This window comes from Pseudorca crassidens, chromosome 20, assembly GCF_039906515.1.
Source record: "Pseudorca crassidens isolate mPseCra1 chromosome 20, mPseCra1.hap1, whole genome shotgun sequence".
NCBI classification, from domain to species: Eukaryota; Metazoa; Chordata; class Mammalia; order Artiodactyla; family Delphinidae; genus Pseudorca; species Pseudorca crassidens.
This window is the reverse complement of record NC_090315.1, coordinates 34,190,269-34,210,385: the sequence shown is the minus strand read 5'-3', so window position 1 is coordinate 34,210,385 and position 20,117 is coordinate 34,190,269. Positions and strand designations below refer to the sequence as shown.

The 20,117-nt window shown below is 40.8% G+C and overlaps 1 protein-coding gene across 1 annotated transcript in view; it reads right to left on the bottom strand.

Moving 5' to 3' along the window:
• The window catches only part of AMFR (autocrine motility factor receptor), a 40,636-nt gene extending 22,397 nt beyond the window's left edge, over positions 1-18,239 (bottom strand). Inside the window, exons 1-7 of the mRNA XM_067719831.1 lie at positions 17,834-18,239; positions 10,433-10,525; positions 6,975-7,139; positions 5,462-5,614; positions 2,693-2,733; positions 2,395-2,527; positions 241-374 (exon numbers count right to left, since the gene is read on the bottom strand). Of these exons, the coding sequence (XP_067575932.1) occupies positions 241-374; positions 2,395-2,527; positions 2,693-2,733; positions 5,462-5,614; positions 6,975-7,139; positions 10,433-10,525; positions 17,834-18,100 (986 nt within the window). The 5' untranslated portion in view covers positions 18,101-18,239. The remainder of the gene's footprint in view (positions 1-240; positions 375-2,394; positions 2,528-2,692; positions 2,734-5,461; positions 5,615-6,974; positions 7,140-10,432; positions 10,526-17,833) is intronic.
• Between the last annotated feature and the right edge of the window lie 1,878 nt (positions 18,240-20,117).

Here is a 20,117-nt window from a genome sequence, read left to right as displayed (position 1 = left end):
AGAAGGTTCTGCTCTCATCCCTAGACTTAAGCAACTGAGGCACAGGGAGGTAAGTAAATTGCCCAAAATCACACGGCAACTAAGTGGGGCTTCAAACCCAGGCAGTCTGACTCCAGAGCCTATACTCTTCACCATTCCGTTAACAGTTTACAAAAGCACGTTCTCGTATAATCTGGGATCTATTATTATTAAAGATCTCAAATGAGTCAACATGAGCAACGTCAACTTGTGCTTACTTACCTGGCTTCCATGTTTCCAACCACTCGCAAATAGTTCTTGTGCCGGCGGATTCGACGTTGTACCTCATGAAACAGGTAACGCAGCTGCATAAAGATGACCAAGCTGGCCATGGATAACCAGATGTTGCCAAATAACTTAACAAGAGGGAAAGAGAATAAAATATACAATAAAAGTGAATGTGAACTTGCTACTGCTGAGAGTGAGGTATGCAACAGACGCTCTGAATTGTGGGCAAAGGTGAACTGGAGCAGTCATTCAGAAAGCAAATGCGCATATTTCTCTCACTACCCTGAACAATGTACAAGCTCTTTGGCCTAGTCATTCCATCAACAGCAATCTTTCCTGAGGAACTAATCAGAAATTTTAAAGTTTTATGAAAATGATGCCCCTCCATACAATTATAAAACAGAAAATCAGGAAATGGACACAATGCCCAGTAGGGGGATAATTATACTGTAAACTCATACAATGTAACATTATATACTCATTATATTTATTATAAAATATAATTATATCCTATTAGTGTATTTTATATATAACATTTTGAAGATTAATTACATGGGAAAATAATATTTAAGTGAAAAAGGATAAAAGTACTTTAAAAAAACTAATACGTGACAAAAAAAAGGTATGTGCAAAGATGTGAAGTAGCAAACAACTGAATACAATCTAAATATTCTATTATGGGAGCAGGCTGTTCAATGGCTGGGGGTGGGGGAATAGGAGGAAGGTGGTCAAAAGGTACAAACTTCCAGTTATAAGATAAATACATAGTGGGGATAGACGTACAACATGATGACTATAGTTTTAACAGTGCTGTATGGTATATTCCAATTAAATCATCGCACCTCTATGCCGTGGAAGTTTTATCTTAAAGGTATTAAAATGATTTAGAAGAATTTTGTTGCTAGGGCTTCCCTGGTGGCACAGTGGTTGAGAGTCTGCCTGCCGATGCAGGGGACACGGGTTTGTGCCCCAGTCTGGGAAGATCCCACATGCCGTGAAGCGGCTGGGCCCGTGAGCCATGGCCGCTGAGCCTGCGCGTCCGGAGCCTGTGCTCCGCAACGGGAGAGGCCACAACAGTGAGAGGCCCGCGTACCGCAAAAAAAAAAAAAAAAGAATTGTTGCTAGCATAGGAAGATGTACATAATATACTAGCTACAAAAAGCCAAAACTATATGCCCAATACACGATCTCCATTGATGAATGTATGGATTTGAATATATAAAGAAGCAGTAAACACAACAAAATGTCAACAGTTATCTCTGGATATTTGTTTGGGGGGGGCCTTGTTTTTTTAAAGTATGTTTTGAAAGTTACTTTTATTTTATTTTTTATTTTTTTTAAGTTTTTATTTTTTTGCGGAATACAGGCCTCTCACTGTTGCGGCCTCTCCCGTTGCAGAGCACAGGCTCCGGAGGTTCAGGCCCAGCGGCCATGGCTCACGGGCGCAGCCGCTCCGCGGCATGTGGGCCACCAGGGAAGCCCTGAAAGTTACTTTTAAAAAGTAGACTTATAGAAATGCTCTACGTTTAACCCAAAAATTTTTAAATTCTACTTTGATAGGCTTACAATTTAAATAAATTGCCCACCAAATATGTTGATTCTCGCCATTCACAGATCACTGAAGTGCTAAACCAATGAAGCAGGTTTTCAGCATGGTGATTTCTTGCACACCAAAGTAAAATGTAAACAATGAAGTAGGAGGAATTAAGAATAAAGACTTTGTTTTTAATTACAAAGATAGAAAATTTATGAATCCATGAAGTAGCTAACACTGTGGGAATTCCCTTTACCACCTACAAAGTAACTGTTAAATATTAGAAGCCACGGAAACTATGAGGAGAGGAATTCCCCTAATTTCATGCTAAAAACATTATCTACTGACTTGGTCAGCAGAGTCACCTACGTCTCCTAGACAGCAAACACCTCCTGAGCTGGGCACCAAACTCATTCCACACTGCTTTATACCTGTTGGCCAGAAAAAAAAAAAAAAAAAAAAAAAGGGAAAAAAGGGAGGGGAACAGCTGCGTCGTTTTTACAGTCTTTAAGTGGGTCATCCACAAATGTTTCACCTGTTAAACGCTGTACTAAACAGGGTTCCTGATTCTAAAAAACTTAGCTGTCTGTTAGAGCTCCCTCTGGGAAACTTACCAACATGTGAATATGATGCATGAGGTCCAGGGACAACAGAGTGAGCTCCATGACAAAATCTGTGTAATAGACATACGTTCCCTTTCCTTCCCACGTTCCTTCGTGGTTGAGGTCCCAGAGGTGAATTACATATCTGCAGTGAATAGAGAAGAATCATGTTAATGATTTACTGTTACAATTGAATTTGTTTTAAACATGATATACTACAGTCACATTTTTATAAATTTTTTATATGCTGTATCTTAAAATCAACTGTATGAGTAGACCTCCGTCACCACCCTCCCAAATTGCTACTCACCGTAAAATCACATGAGCAGTCCTCACTGTCACAAGAAGAGACTATTTAAAAAAAGAGAGATTTTTTTTCTTTTTAGTAAAATTTAGGATTGCTCAGACCAAATTTACTTTTACAAAGTGATAAAAGTTCTCAGTTCAATTAAAAATCAGGTTGGGGGGCTTCCCTGGTGGCACAGTGGTTGAGAGTCTGCCTGCTAATGCAGGGGACACGGGTTCAAGCCCTGGTCTGGGAGGATCCCACGTGCCGCGGAGCAACTAGGCTCGTGAGCCACAACTACTGAGCCTGAGCGTCTAGAGCCTGTACTCCGCAACAAGAGAGGCCGCGATAGTGAGAGGCCCGCGCACCGCGATGAAGAGTGGCCCCCGCTTGCCACAAGTAGAGAAAGCCCTCGCACAGAAATGAAGACCCAACACAGCAAAAATAAATTAATTAATTAATAAACTCCTACTCCCAACATCTTCTTTAAAAAAAAAAAAAAAAATCAGGTTGGAGGTCGGGGACTTGAAGGAGGGTAGTCACAAGGTACCAGTTATAAGATAAATAAGTCCTGGGGATGTAATGTACAACATGATGACTCTAGTTAACCGTGCTGTATGGTATAATTCAAAGTTGTGAAGAGAGTAAATCCTAAGAGTTTCCATCACAGGGTAAAAAACATTTTTGGGGGTATGAATATGCGATGATACTTATCATGGTAATCATCTCACAACAAATGTAAGTCAAGTCATTACGCTGTACACCTTAAACTTATGCAGTGCTGTATGTCAATTATATCTCATTAAAACTGAAAGTAAAAAAAAGCAAGTTACCGACCATTTTATTTCATGTGCTTCAAATTTCCATGGAATATTTTCATGACCTAGAAACAACTTATATGGAGCATTTTCCTGTTAATAGGTGGCAACCAATTACACCTGTCCATCTCCTGGGCATGCCTTCTACAATCTTGAGGTCACTGAGTTTGACAATCATTTTTTTATACTGCATTAAGTAACCATAATTGATTATCCTAAGAGGGTGTCTGAATACTTGGTGACCCTATACCCAAGGTACAGCTTAGGTACTACTATCCTAGATATGAATCCCTGCTCTCTATATAATGCTTTCTGCACCCCCTTCACCCACACAGAAGAAAACAGATGAAGGAAATCAATAACAAAATAAGACCCTCATAGTATTCTGTATTAAAGAAACTGATACTAAGAAAAATTTCTTCTTAATCTAGCAGAATAAAACTGTTAACATTCTTTATGTTTGAGATCAGGAAACTCCCGTTTACAAATGGAAAATATTTTACATAGAAGAGAAACACTATAAACATAAAAATATGATTTAGTTCAAAATATCAAATCTGTAACATAAATTATCTTAAAAAAATTAATGAGCTAAAATTAAAATATGCCCTATGACCCAACAGACCTATTTCAAATGTCTTTAATTTTAGGTATACCTTTTTTCAAACTTTGGCCTAATACTAATTAAAAGTTAGAGAAACAAAAAAGGAAAACCCAGTATCATTCAAATGGTGATTTATAGTAAAATATATCTAAAGCAAACTAATTAACATCAGAGTAAATAAAATTTTAAACATATTTTTTTACATTTGTATACCTTTCATATACAGAAAGTATTCAACTAGGATTGCAAATGTTTTTATTAAGTACTTAAATGTTCTTTCCTTATTTTTCTTACACTACTATATTATACTCTGAAGTGAATGCTATTAAGCAAAATAAATTTTAACCCTATTCTAACAATTCCCAATTAGTAGTTCAAACTCAGTATTTTGATATTAGCTATCTACTGATATTGATATTAGATATCTATTATTTCATTTTTTCCATTAATAATAGCAATTATGGACAAGATAAAAGTACTTTGCCTTTGGCCTGAGGAAAAAAGCAAATATAGCCACTGAATATAAAGAACATACGAAAAATTTGATTTCTATTGAACAGAAATTAGTATTCTCAGAAAGGGTTTAAAAGTAAATTTTAAAATATACATGAATATCTCAGATTATTCTTTCAAAACAATGAATACAGTTTGCATATACATTGTATTATTCTATAAAATCTTAATTTATGGCCTATCTAAAATAACCAATTACAGGATATTTCCCTACTAATTGTTACCAATCATTGTTTACAATATCTTAAGGAGAAAACCCTTCCCACTTGGAAGTCACAGAACTTGGATTGTGCTACTTTTGCCACTTTGGAACTTGAAGCAATTCACTTCACCCTCCATGCCCGTTTCCCCATTAATAAACAGGAATAATAAAATGAGTCAATATATGTAAGGTATTTAGAACAATACCCAGCATATAGTAAGCACTATATAAATGTCGGCAAAAATAATTACAGTTGACCCTTGGGCAATATGGGAGTTCATCCCCATATGATTTATAGTCGGGCCTCCGTATCCAGTTCCTTTGCATCTGTGGATTCAACCAACCAGGGACCATGTAGTACTGTAGAATTTACTACTGAAAAATATCCATGTATAAGTGGACCCACAAAGTTCAAACTCACGTTGTTCAAGGGTCAACTGTACTTTTTATTATGTTGTAGCAAGGATTACGTGAAATAACATATGTAAAAGCAATCAGTACCAATACCCAACCCCAAACGAAGGAACTCAAAAAATGCTTGTTAAAATGAAGACCAGATATCCACCCTGGGTGAAAATAATCTGTCAATAATCCTCTAGCTTCCTTGAAAACACATAGGAACATAATCAGAGCAAAAGCCCGTCTCTGCACCTTACCTCTGCAGCCATGAAAGCCAATGTGTGCATCCCATGGGTGTAGCCTGTGACACAACAGACAACTGCTAATCCACAGCAGGAAAGCAGCATAGCAATCAGTAGAGACAGAACTCGACCATGGCTACTCATCGGTGTGGTGGGAGAAAAGGAAAGCTAAAAATGCAAAACAGGAGAAGGAAGCTCACTCTTCAGCATGGCAGTGTTAATTAAACCTGACTAAGCATGGCAGTGTTAATTAAACTCAAGGTTAACCTTGGTGTCTTTGCTTGGAGATCTGTGCGTAGCCGCACGGCCAAATGGAAGCCGAAAAGTATCCCATTACCAGATGGTCAAAATTCTCCAACCAACCTAAATATGAGTATGAGCTGATATTTTGAGATCTTTATCATTTAATTTATGGAATATACATTATATTTGCATCTCAAATTCTCAAGGATCCTCCTACCAGTGGGATTATAAACCTCTAGAAACAATTTGCCAAAGGAATGTAATTCTCTCTTCTGGCTTCAACAGGACTCAACTTCAACAGGGCAGCACCACATTCTGTTGTGTTCTTTCACAATTTTGTTCTAGCCCTAATCCCTCAAAGTCACTTGGGAGGACATTCCTAGCCCGTTCACGGCTAGGACAACTGAAGTGTAATCCAGGTGCAGACTGACTACTACCATAATGCTATGTTAACAGTATACAGCTTGGCAAGGAAGGCCTGGAGCTGTGACTCCTGAGCAGGAAGGTGTAGATACCAAACCAGTCGGGGAGGTCAGAAGCGCCTGTCCATGGCCTGGGATGGGGGCTGAATTATGAAACAGCTGAAGGCTTTGGAACTGAGATTAACTCACACAGACGTGCAAGGACCACCATGGTCCATGAGGACTGGGTAAAGAAAGGGGCAAGCAGGGTTGTGGAGTGGGTTTAATGGAGGGGCAGGATTGTAGGCGTCCATTTACTGGGGATCCACGAGATTAGTTCGGGACTACTAACAAATGAAGATTCACCCACACAACTCTGAAGCCAACAGGCAGATCTTGTACCCAGACAGAAAAGGTTCACTTCTCCAGGGACCAAGGAAGCCAAGAGAGCTAATTCAGTCCTGGCCCAGGGTGGAAACAATGCAAGCTAGTCAGAAAGAAGGGCTCCAAGAACCAGAGTAAGAAGGGGGAAAATGGAAGGAGATTAGAACAGAAAACGTCTGGAAGAGACCAGCTTTTTTTCAGTTTATATATTAAAGTTTCCTTGCACTGTGATCAAAACAGTTTGTGTAGGTGATTTGACCTCACGTGGGCTGTAATGCAACACTACTGGGGAGGGGAAGGAAACCTCCCTAGGGGACACTGCTCCTGCATTCCTTGGCTGCTGCAGAAAGTTCCTCAAGAAACAGGTAGGAGGTACCTGATCCAGGAGCCTTCCCTGGGAGAGCTATCCTGCACATGTGTGTCACGGCTCATTCATATTACACAATTCAGACCTGGCAAATGTGTGCCTAAGCAGGAAAAGAGCTTGGCTAAAAACTTACATATTCAAACCGGTCCTTGCAGAGCTGAACCATCAGATGCAGAAATACCAGTCCAGCAAACCAGAGGCACCACATGACCACTTCTTCCACTGTCTGGACATTCAGCACACCAAAAATGAAAATGAACTTGTAGAAAATGAAATTCCAAAACTTGTCTTTGAGGTGCTAAAAAGAAAAATATTTATAAAGGTGATTACCATTATACCTAACCCATTCAAGGAGAAGGTAACATAACAAAAGCTGGCTTCTAAGGAGAAAATAGTCTATTCTCAGCTTTCTAACACTTGTCCACAAGAAAATATCCATAGAAGGCAAAGAAAAAATGAGCCCTCTGAAGAATAAAGGGAAGACACCTAGAAAGTAATCTATAGATTTTGGATTGAATTCCTTAGTTATGAAATTTTAGCCATTAAAAGGGGAGTGATATTAGTTTAGTACCTTATGTATTAATAATACATATACTTCTAACACAAAATAAAAAAGAATGGTGAGAGCTACAAGTATCATTTTTAATACTTCTACTCTCTAGATTTTTAAAACAAACAAAAGAAAAAGACTGGACATTCTTCTTCCTTTTTTTTTTAAACATCCTTCAGATTCAAAAATAACATATGCTCATTTGCCAGCCATAATCAATAATGTATGAAAAAGTACAAAGAAAATTAAAACAAAAATGATGTCTTAACATTTTTATGCATTTTTCTTCCTAAATGTAAAACATTGATTTTTGTATACTTTTATTTCACTTATATTGTGAGAACCTTACCAGTGCCAATGAATACTGTCTGAATAAGACCACTTTAGTGGTTACACATGGACACCGAAATGTTTTTTTCACCATTCAGAAAATGTTACAATGAATATCTTTGTACAAGTTTCTATTTTTTCAGCATTACAGAATCAAAGCTTACGGATATTGTTATGGTTTCTAATAAGTAACATCCATCTGATTTCCAAAGAAGTTATATAAATGTACACTCCCACAGAAGTATATCTGCTTCACTGTACTCTTTCTTACACTGAGGATGTCCAGTTTTAAAAATCTTTACTATCCTGAAAAAGAGGGCAATGAGGGGCGTCTAGCCAACAGATACTAAAAGATACCTCAAGCCATCTGTGGGAGTGGTGGCAACTGAGTGCAGAGGATAAGTATGAAAATATGGCTCCTAAGTATACTTTTATGTATAGTTTTGAACCATGTGAATGTTTCACAAATTCAAAAACTTAGAAAGAAAAGCAAAATTGAATAAAAACAGAAATAATTGAACCTACATGTGGAACAAATTGATAATGTGACTATTTAAAGATAAGAGTTATTTTGAGAACTTTAAAACACTGTACTCTGACTGTACACCCTTTGTTCAGAGAACAAAATGAACTAGGAATCCTTGGTGAATGTCTGTTTCCAGATCTGGGGCAGGAAAGCATGAGTGAACCTAGAACATTTTGTGTCCTGGTTCTGAACCTTCACTCCACCATCTATCTGCTGTGTGGCTTTGGGCAAGTTACTTACAATCCCCAGGCTTTGGTTTCCCCATCTATAAGACGGGTCTTATAACAACAGCGTATATCTCATAAAATAGCTGGGGTAACTCAGTAAGTTAATATATGTACGGTGCTTAGATAAGTGCCATAGTAGGCAGTAAGTGCATTTAAAAAATTCTTTGTTCTACACTGCCACTTAACCGTTGAATATTTGTCCAATTTTAGGTAGTCAATGTCTTTGCCTCTAGCATTACTCTATTTCTTCAAGTTTAAGCACCCAGAGAGTAAACCCATGTCAATTCTGTAGCATTCTAACTCAAAACGGTGCTTAAGGGCTTCCCTGGTGATGCAGTGGTTGAGAGTCCGCCTGCCAATGCAGGAGACACGGGTTCGTGCCCCGGTCCGGGAAGATCCCATGTGCCACGGAGCGGCTGGGCCTGTGAGCCGTGGCCGCTGAGCCTGCGCGTCCAGAGCCTGTGCTCCGCAACGGGAGAGGCCACAACAGTGAGAGGTCCGCATACCGCAAAAAAAAAAAAAACGGCGCTTAATAAATGCTACTGGATGACACTGGTCAAAAAACTGTCATCACTGAACAACATGAAAGATGTGATCTATACTGAAAAAACTGAAAGTAGAGTTGAGTGACAAATGTGCCCATTATGATTACCTCCAGGTATTTGAAAAATCTCTATAATACTCCAAGGTTATGTTTTCTGTAAATTTTGAACTGATATTTAACATTTTAGGAAAAAGAAAGCAGTATGTAAGGCCCACTGGTGCCAGATCAATCCACCAGCAATTAGGTTGCTTGCCTGGCCTGACCAATTTCTGGCCCACAAGTCAAAAGGTTTTCTTGAAAACGGAAGAAGCATCAAAAAAAAGCTTCTGTATCCTACCAAAAAACCCTCTATGTTCTACTGATCCCATCTGGGAGACCTCTGGAGCCGATATTTTGGAGAAAGTACTGAATACTCACTAATGAAAAATTTCTGGGAAAACAAAGAGTCCTGCCCTTAATAGCATCCAAAGGCTCAATCACACAGTAAATGCATTTCAACTCTAAACTAGGACCTCAGCTGATTTAATAACAAGAGATTTGGGTTGAAAAGGATACGTAAGGGGTGAGGCCACTGTTGTACTTTTAATGTAGTAGGTTCCTGTGTCTTACCACTGGGATAAGATAAAGTACAATATAGTTCTGTTTCTATGTTATTGTTTTAAAGGCCAGTTCTAAATTCTTACTTTAAAACACACTATTCTACACTCCATCCACTAAAATCCTTGGGGAACTGCCAATCTGTACAGTATGCTTGTGACATTAATTCTTTAATGAAAGCACCTCCTGCTCATACATGCATTCTGAGAGTAATGTTCAAATGTCAGACTATCTCACCTGAACGCTGCTTGTAGAATGATGAATCTTAATACACTTTTCCAAAGGGAAAAGACAAAATCTCTCGGTAAATTCCTTTGGAAAAGAACCCATATTCTAAAGAATGATATATACAATTACTCAAACTAAAACAAGTCTGAGATTCTTTTAAAACTACTTCATAAAATTCATGAGGAAATAGCTATAAAGAACAATATTGGGACAACTTGGATACATTAAATATGGATTGTGGGCTATATAAAGTATTTCATCAATGCTGAATTTCCTGATTTTGATCACTGTGCTATGGTTACATAAGAAAATGTCCTTGCTCTTAGGAAACACATATTAAAGCACTTGAGGTTAAAGGGGTATGATGTCCCCAGTTTACTCTCAAAAGGATCACAAAAAATATGTATATATAAATAAAAGGCAACTGTTAGAGTAAATGGGGAAAAATGTTAATAACTCTGAATCTGGATGAAGTCTATATAGGAGTTTTTTATATTATTTGTACAACTCTTCTGTAAGTTTGAAATTATACCAAAATTTTTTTTCTTTAATCTGGTCACAAGAATGCATCCTTGCTATCTGGACTTACCTGTCTTTCGCTCACTCGAAGAGGGCCAAACACAATACACTGGATTAGCTTAGCCACCAACATCAAAACACAGCAAGCAGTATTTACTAGAACCTGTACACAAACCAAAGAAAGGAAGTTTATTTCCAGTTGAAAAATAAAAGCAGCTCTAAAAATTTTATATTAGGAATTCAGCCAACATTTCTAATAACTGAGACTTTCCAGTTTTCTACCAGTACAAGATAAGTAATATTTGAAGGGGCACATTTTTATGGGTGGCAGGGTACGGATGAGGAGTGGGGAGGAAGGTACCAACTCAGCAGTTAATTCACAGAGCCCTGTCCCAACATGTACCCCCCAGAAGGCCATCTTCCCCTTCAGTCTTAACTGAATTGTGTGTAAACTTTGTACTGTATGCACCTTAAAAAACCATAAGTGTCTCCTAGGTACATCATTTCCTACATTAAGATTTTGACAGCCTAGAAGAAAACTTTTCCAGAAAATGCAGTTATCGTGAACAGTGAAGTCCACCACCCAAACATCCTGCCCTGCCCTGTCAGAAAAATAGGACACGTGGAGAAGAGTGTGGATGGTCATAAAAAATTCACAAGATCATGAAGAACTGAGAATCAAAAACATACACATTTTCAAATGTATTGCAATGGGACAAAAGATATCTGTGGCTGGTGTTGGCCTTAAAGTAAAGGTTCTGGGGCATTCGAGGGGAGTGGAATCAAGAAAGCAGGAAGAGCTGAGAACTGAAAGGCAACCATGAAACAGCAATGACAATCCAAAGCCTTCTTCACCAGCAAGTGGAAAACTTTCTTGGTAATTAAGAGAGGGATCACCTTACACTTAAACAACAAATGTAATGCTTACAAAATGAAAATGTGGGCCGCCCCTGACTCAAAGGCTAGTGTGGCACATCACATTACTGATGTTCAAATGATTTCTAAAACCACAGAACCTGAAAAAGCCAAAAGGACCTTGATGAAGACGGTAAAGAGGACTTTTATTAAGAGCAAATGAAAACAAACACCGACAACGTAAAGGCTGCTTCAATCTTTGATTCACTAAGTTTACAGGAAGGTGGCCATATTCCTCTTTCCAGGTCATTCTTCCATCTACTTTTAAAAGAAGCAAATGATATTTTAAGAATAAGTAAATAAAAGGAAGGTGACGGAAGAGAGTAAGATAAGAAAGCAAACTCCCTAAGATCTCTTCAGGTTCCCCTTAGTGCTTCACACCATCCAGCCCTGTGGTAGCCCTGACATATTACATACAATGAATGGTAGCCCTGATTCATTACAAAAGATTAAATTATGTTTAGTTACATTCTGCCTGTCTAATGGGGCAAGGAAGTATGTGATGTATTTTCAAAGAACTGAAACAAAAATAGTGCTGAAAAATGAAACTCTTCTGGTAATTAAATCCTTCAAATAGCCAGGAAAAAACCCAAATTAGTTATCCAAAACATCCCACCTCCCTAACATGACTCCCTGTGGAGCAGCCCTCTTCAAAACATTCCAACAAATAGTGTAGAATACTAAATTTTAAGGAGATGAAATAGACGTTTAAAAGGCTAATCTTCATTGTGCTCTAAACCAGTTAATGGGAACCCCAATCATGTTAATTAAGAAAAAATGTCATAAGACAAAACTACAGCCCCCATCCTTCATGCCATATCCCCCAGCTGAAGAGGATTTTTAAAATCAGCCAAACATTCCAAGCCTAATTACAAAGCAGTTTTTTAAAATTCTTCCTGTTTTTGCAGGTAGGCTTACAAAGTAAAGAAATAAATTCAACACATTTAGCACCTACTTGCTCAAGGCATGTAGGACATTAAGAGAAATGAGGGTGATCTGGACCCTGCACTCAAAGAACTTTTAGGATCTACAAGACACAGAACTTGGTAAGCATCTAACAGACCAAGCCAGCTGCTGTGAGAACAACAGAGGAGAAATCAAATTTAGGGTTGCTTAATCATTTCTCTACCTTAAACAGCATTCTCATACACCTTGGGTTACAAAATAAGAAATAAAGTATTACTTCTCAGGTAAAACTTTTCTTAAGTTTTTCTAAGTTCAAAAATGAGGTATAGGGCTTCCCTGGCGGTGCAGTGGTTGAGAGCCCGCCTGCCGATGCAGGCGACACGGGTTTGTGCCCCGGTGCAGGAAGATCAGCTGGGCCCGTGAGCCATGGCCACTGAGCCTGCGCATCCAGAGCCTGTGCTCCTCAACGGGAGAGGCCACAACAGTGAGGCCCGCGTACCACAAGAAAAAAAAAAAAGAGGTATAAAAATTTTGTTTCTTTGATTTACCAAAAAAAAAACAAGTGGAAGTCCCTCATAAGTCCATCACCAGTAGATAAACATTTCCTATTGTAATATAAATGGAAGATTTAAAAATCAGCACAGCTAAGAATAGAAAAAGAGATTGAGAAAGTAAACTGATATGAGAAAGGGATCTTATGTAAAAGGAAAGAGATAACCTTTTGTGAACTTTATGAAACTGAAAGCTATACAGGATAGGAAGCAACTAAATTATTTTAAGATCATGAATGAAGTGTTTTTAAAAACATCTCAATAATTATTAACTATTTATTCTATTCTACTTACAGAAAAATGTCTTAATTTCACAAATATCATCATTCCAATAAATTCTCAATTTTAAAATTGACAAAGGCTTGAAAAATTGCAGATACAGAAAGAAACATAATTACCATTCCTCATTTAAAAGCAAATCCCAGGATTACCATATACACGTTACTATATATAAAATAGATAATCAATAAGGACCTATAGTATAGCACAGGGAACTCTACTCAATATTCTGTAATAACCTATATGGGAAAAGAATCTGAAAAAGAATGGCTATATGTATATGTATAACTGAATCACTTAGCCGTACACGTGAAACTAACACAACACTGTAAATCAACTATACTCCATTATAAAATTAAAATTAAAATAAATTTCCAAATCAGATCCCACTAGGTCATCAGTGATATCCTTACAGAAACAACACTTCAGTCCATATTTAAACCAACGGAATTGGGACAAACTTTCTCACCTCACTTTATCCTTGCAGACCACAGTAAAAGTACTAACCTCATTCTGCTGTACACAGCTAACTAATCTTTCTTTGTGAGCAGAATCCAAACTTAAATGTAAGTAAATCTAAGTACAAGGGGTTCACTGGAGCACTGTTTATAATAGCAGAAAAATGAAAACCAATTAAATGTCCATCAGTGAGGTTAGTTCAATAAACCGTAAAACAGCCATTCAACAGAATACAATGAAGCCAGGAAAACTAAGTCAGCAGTTCTGCATTTACTAGCATTATACAGAACCTTCAAGATAACTTGCTCACTGAAAAAAAAGCAAAGTGTAGAAATGTGATTACTACGCTACCTTCTGTGTATGAAAAAGAAAGAATATATATACATACCATATATATTTGTATAATATGTAGATGTGAACTGTGTCGACTTGATCAATCTGGGTATTTCTTAGTCTTCTACTTAACACCAGCACTAACTATCCCCTCCCCCCCCCAAACACACCTTTTATCAGTCTCCTCCTTTAAGGACAACTGGAATGTTACTTTTCTGTAGGCTCCCAGTGACAAGTATAAAATGCCAGTAATGCAAACTCCCCCTTATTATACTGATGCTTGTGCTCCTCTTTGCACAACATTAGGGAAATAAATGAGATTACGTATACAAAGCATGCAGCATACATCTAGCGAGCAATCAAACAGCAATCTGCTTCCCCCCCCCACTATAAAGATTTTTCCTATATTTTTAAGTTGTTTATCTAGGTTTATATCCTATTATTTACAAGTTTAGTCTTTTTCTTCAGCTGCCCCAACATTTCTGGAGCTAACATTTTTCTCTAATCATCTTTGGAATATTCATCTCATAAAGACTCAAACCGAGTAAATTACTTTCAGTTCTCAAGTTGTATAATTATGTGAAGATGGGCTCTTTGAAGCAGGAGTCAGAAACTTTTTCTCTAATGGGCTATCAGACAGTAAATATTTTTAGACTCTGTAGGCCACATGCTCTCAGTCACATATTCTTCCTCTCGGAAAAAAAAAAACTTTAAAAATGTAAAAAACATTATTAGCTAATAGGCCAAATTGGCAACACGGTTTGCCAATCCCTGCTCTCAACGGTCAGTTCACTTTTATCCATTTTCGTTTTTGGTGACTTTTTCCCTTGACACTTCTATTTAAATGACTTCATTTGCATATAATTAAGTCATCAGAACCTTAAAACTTGTTTCATATGTCTATTTCTCCATTTTATCATGTCCAGCTCTTACAGTTTTAAAAGCAAATACATAAAAAAGAAAAAGAAAAAACCAGAACTGAAAAAAAACCAGGAGAAAGTAATGAAACTAATGAGTAAGATTAATTGAAGTTGAAAAGCCAAAAACACCTGAACAATTCAAAACAATGATGGAAACTGATCAGGAGGTACTTTAATGGAAGTGACATCTGAACAATGTAAAATTACCCGAGAAATGAGTAACAAAATAAAACCTAATCTGGAATGAAAGTTCTAGAAAGACATGAAGAAACAAATAATCATGACAAACCTGGGTATTTGTTAGTGCAACAACCCTGGGAACCTCCCCTCACACCTGTTCTCAATGTCAGTGCCAGAGGGCCACCTGGAGAACTTCCTTTGGGGACTGGAGTCTTAGGTCACTACATCTCCTGGCCGCTTCCCTGTCTACATAAATCCACCTTCCCCACTGCAGTTATAGGTCTGCCCCTGAAAAGATCATCTCATTATGACAGCCCCTCCTCCCCTTCACTCCCACTTAAACCCTCTGGCCCATGAAATAATGTTCACACTCCTTAACAGAGCAGGCAAGGTTTACAACATCTGACCTTCACCCCATACCCCATCCTCTCCCTCATCAGTTTCTCAACCATTAACATGCCTAAAATCACCTAGGACATTAATCAAAATGAAGACATTATATCAGTATCTATATTCATCTAAACTGTGCCCTACAAAGACAAGTTTTAGAGATTCCAATATGCAAAATAATAGCTAGCAGGATTTGCAAACTGGCAGAAAGATCAATTGATTGTTTCATCTTGCCTTTTTTATTTTTTAATATTTATTTGGTTGCACCGGGTCCTCGTTGCAGCAGGTGGGCTCCTTAGTTGGGCTCCTTAGTTGTGGCAGGTGAACTCTTAGTTGCGGCACACATGTGGGATCTAGTTTCCCGACCAGGGATCGAAGCCGGGCCCCCTGCACTGGGAGCGAGGAGTCTTATCCACTGCGTCACTAGGGAAGTCCTTTGTTTGGTTTTTAAAAAATTGAATCTGAGTGTCCTTGGGCAGGGCAAGAAAGGATCCATTCTGACAAAGGCCCCGCCATATATTCACCTAATAATGCGATCTGTCAGGCCTCAGAGGAAGGCATCTGAGATTTTGACTCCCACTAGTCTACCAAAGCAGAAACTTAAGTAATGAGTGATGAGGAAAACTGACAATGCATACATGGAGGGTCTGAGGAACCAAGGAAGACCAAGATAAGTGTGAAAACCACAGAGGAAAGATGGAAGATAAACAGCAAGATCAACTGAGAAAGGAAAAAAATCATCAGCAGATAGGAAGAAAGTACAAACTCGCATGAGGCAAGACCTCTGTTGAAAAAGCTGGGAAGAAAAGGAAATTTTCTTAAAAGTAATAATTTTCACAGAAAATCAACAGGCTTTATGTAATGTTTTATGAAGAGATGTTAACCTTGGAATTTGAACGTGAGTTTTGTAAAAAGAAACTCTGGGGAGGGGTAGGGAGATCATTAAACAATACTAGTAGTTGTTAAATACTATAGAAGTTCCATTTCAAAGGCTTATTTATATCATATACTTAAATATATATATATATAAGACTACATTATATTCTCAACATTTGGCAAAATCACTCTCCACTTCAGTTTACCTGCCAACTGAAATGCAAAAATAGATTTTTTAAATCTATGTGTAATAGAAATTAAACAAGAGACGTGTGGCTGAGTTCTTTCTCTTCTCCCTTCTTCTGTACTGTAAGGTTCAGCTTTACACAGCAGTGGAGGAATGGAACTTCACCCTTCACTGCCTTCTACTCACCTCTTCGTCAGAAGAACCAAGAGACTTGACCCACATCCACAATTCATAAATCCCACTGCTTCCTGATGAAGCACAGTGGGATTAATTATAACAAATGAGTTGTGTATCATTCTGTATACTTTGAATATTAATCCCAGTCACTTACAGCCGGCTCTCACCCCAAAACGGGAATTTACAGGAGAAGACAAGACTCTGGACCCAAGACACCACAGCAAATCCAAGGGACAGACTTCAGTCCTGGAACAACTTTTCTGATCGCCGTGGGGTTTCCGTGAGGCATTCAAAGGCTAAGGTATAAGCCAAGTTCTTAAGCGAAAATACTGTTGATCTACCCGCCTGAAATTATCTGTTCTAATAAGTGAAACCAGCATTTATGCCTTGTAAATGCTGCTTATCTTACACTGGCAGACAAACTGGAAACCGTGTTTTAAAATGTATCACTAAAAGGAAAAATCCTGAGTTCAAATGGAGAGACACCTCTTGACTCCGAATGTTTTGGCTGCCTTCAGACATCAAAGGAAACTTTCATGAATCACCAGGTAAAAGCAGCAGGAAAGGAAGCACAGTTTGTGTGTTTGTTCTACCCAAACAGGACAATCACATAATAAATAGAAAAAAAAAAAGGCCTCTCTCCAAACAGGAATGTCCGAACACACCCAGATGCCTAAAATTCTCCTATTCTCAACATCCGAATTGTCTCTTCCCTCTCTTCGTGGGAAACCTGTTAACATTTCCGGGTCTGACAGAGTCCGAAAAGCCTTCCAACTTCCCTCCACAGTTTAATAAAATAGCCGGGGTAATTGACTGGCCAGTCCCAGCCAGGTCAAGCCGCTCTTTGAGGGCTCCTTGTTTCCTTCCCGGTGGTCCCTCAGAACCCCAACTCTGCTCCGCCATCGTTTACTTCTCCCCCCAACCCACCCCAGCACCTCCCCACTACACCCCGGCCCTGACCCTCCCCGGCCGGCCACGTCCCCTCGCGCCCCGACCCCTGCGCCTCCCCAACCGCGTCCCAAAGTCCCTTCCTCAGGCCCTCAAAGGCGAGCCTGCCCTCGGGACCCGCCCCTCCTCACGACCCCAAAGCCACCCCACCCCAACCCCTCACCGGGTCCTCCAGTGGCGCGCACGCGGGCGGGGCCCCGCCCCCCGGGCCTCGCACTCGGGGGTCCCGGGGGGAGGGGACCCCGGCCCCAGCCACGCCCCCCACAGATAATGGGTGACATGGCGGTCCCCACAATCCCCCGCCCGGCTCCTCTCCGCTCCTCCTCGGCGGGCCCGGCAGCCTCGCTCACCCACACGAATAGGCTGTCCGAGAGCAGGTACTGGGCCACGTCGCGGGCACGGGGTCCTCCGGTGCTCGGCCGGACGAGCGCGGCCGGGTCTGGCTGCACCGGGGCCGTTACCGGCTCCGCCTCGGCGGGCCCAGGCCCGGGCCTGGCCTCGGGCTGGCTGAGAGCGCGGTAGGCGCTGACGATGGTGCCGAGCAGGGCCAGGCCGCTGAGGCCCGTGTAGGTGCGGAGGCTGGGCCAGGGGAAGCGCTCGAGGAAGAGCAGCGGCATGGCGGCAGCGGCGGCTTCCAGCCCCCAGGCCTCCCCGCGCTGCGGCCGGGCCACGACGGCCTCGCGAACGGCGCCCACGGACTCTGGCGTCGCCGTTGCCGTCGCCGCTGCCGCCGCCTCCTCGCCGGGCCGGGCCGGGCCGCTCCTGGCCGCTCGCGCCGCTCCGCCCCGCGCCGCTCCCGCTGCTGCCCCTGCCGGCGCGGAAGAGCCTTGGCTGGCTAGGGGCGGGCCGCCGCGCCCAGCAGGGTGCGGACGGGACGGGCGCGGGGGCGCGGCCTCCGTCCCCCGCCCCCATCGGTCGCACCGCCGCCCGGCTGGCGAAGGCCACGGCCGCAGGCCCTGAGGCCCAGAACCCAGCATTATCCTCCGCCGAAACCCCAGCTCGGTCTGGCCCGCGGACGCACGGGGCACCCGACCGGGGCCGAGCCCAAGCGTCACTCAGGCCCGACGGCGCTGACAAGCGGTCAAGCCCTGGCCGCGTGGCCGATCCGCGGGACTCGGGGACCCCCACCACCGGGCGTCTGGCCACTTGTCCCTTCCCTTGCTTCCTTAAACGCCCCCTTAAGCAGGTTACGCCGGAGCACCCCCTGCGGGCCTAGGAGCTTCCTAGGTGGCTGAAAGAGGAGATGGTGCTTAGGGAATAATAGAGGCCCTGACCCCATAGAAAGAAAATTAACCAACGGTCTTAAATTCCTCGCAAATAAAGTTTCTGCTGTTTACTCCTAACCTCCAGCAGAGTCTAAAACGAATCTGATTAAGCAGGAAATAAAAATGTGTTCCCTCATACAGCAGGTAGGAATGTAAAATGGTGCAACTATTTTGGAAAGTGGTCTGTCAGCTCCTCAAAAAGTTTAAACCTAAGAGTGACCATTTGACCTTGCAATTCCACTCCTAGGTAAATAACCAAGAGAAATGAAAACACACCACCACACAAAATGTGCACACAAATGTCAGTAGCAACGTTATTCTTTTTTTTTTTTTTTTTTTTTTCTGGTACGCGGGCCTCTCACTGCTGTGGCTTCTCCCGTTGCGGAGCACAGGCTCCGGACGCGCAGGCTCAGCGGCCATGGCTCACGGGCCCAGCCGCTCCGCGGCATGTGGGATCCTCCCGGACCGGGGCACGAACCCGCGTCCCCTGCATCAGCAGGCGGACTTGCAAACACTGTGCCACCAGGGAAGCCCAGCAACGTTATTCTTAATAGCCAAAGGTAGAAACAACCCTAATGTCCCTCAAGCGATGAATGGATACCTAAGTTATACCCCCTACAATGGAATAGTATTCAGCCATGAAAATGAAGTACTGATACATGCTGCAACATGGACAAACCTTGACAACATGCTAAGTGACAGCAGCCACACAAATGCCACATAGCGTGATTCCATTTATTTGAAATGTCCAGCACAAGCAAAAACATAGGTAGACAGAGAAAGTAGATTATTTGGTTGCTTAGGGAGATGAGGGAACTGAAGCATAAAAGCTAAACATGGATTACTTTTTGAGGTGATGAAAGTGTTCTAAAATTGTGGTGACTGTGGCACAACTCTGAATATACTAAAAATCTTTAATTGTATATATTATGAAATATGTAAAGTATAGCTCAATAAGGCTGTTAAAAAAAGAAAGAAAGAAAGAAAAGCACTACCAAAGAAAAGTGCTATCTTGGAGGTCTTATTCCTCATTGTATCCCCAAGGCCTGTACTAGTGCCTGATGCAGAGTAGGTATTCAGCAAATATTTGTTGAATCTTACAAACTTTCAAAAGAAAAGGACTAAAATATATTCAAGGTCTCTTTCATACCTAATATTCTAATTCTAAAAGTTTGTTAGAAAACAAAAGATCGCTCAGCTCAACGTTATTACTATCCAATTTGTAATTTTTAGAAACATCCTATTAAAGGGCCTGTGATGAACACAACAGTTTGGCTTTTACTGGGGAGGGAGGATGAGCGTACACACACACACACACACACACACACACACACTTTTTTATATGAGATCTATATGATTAAACTTTCAG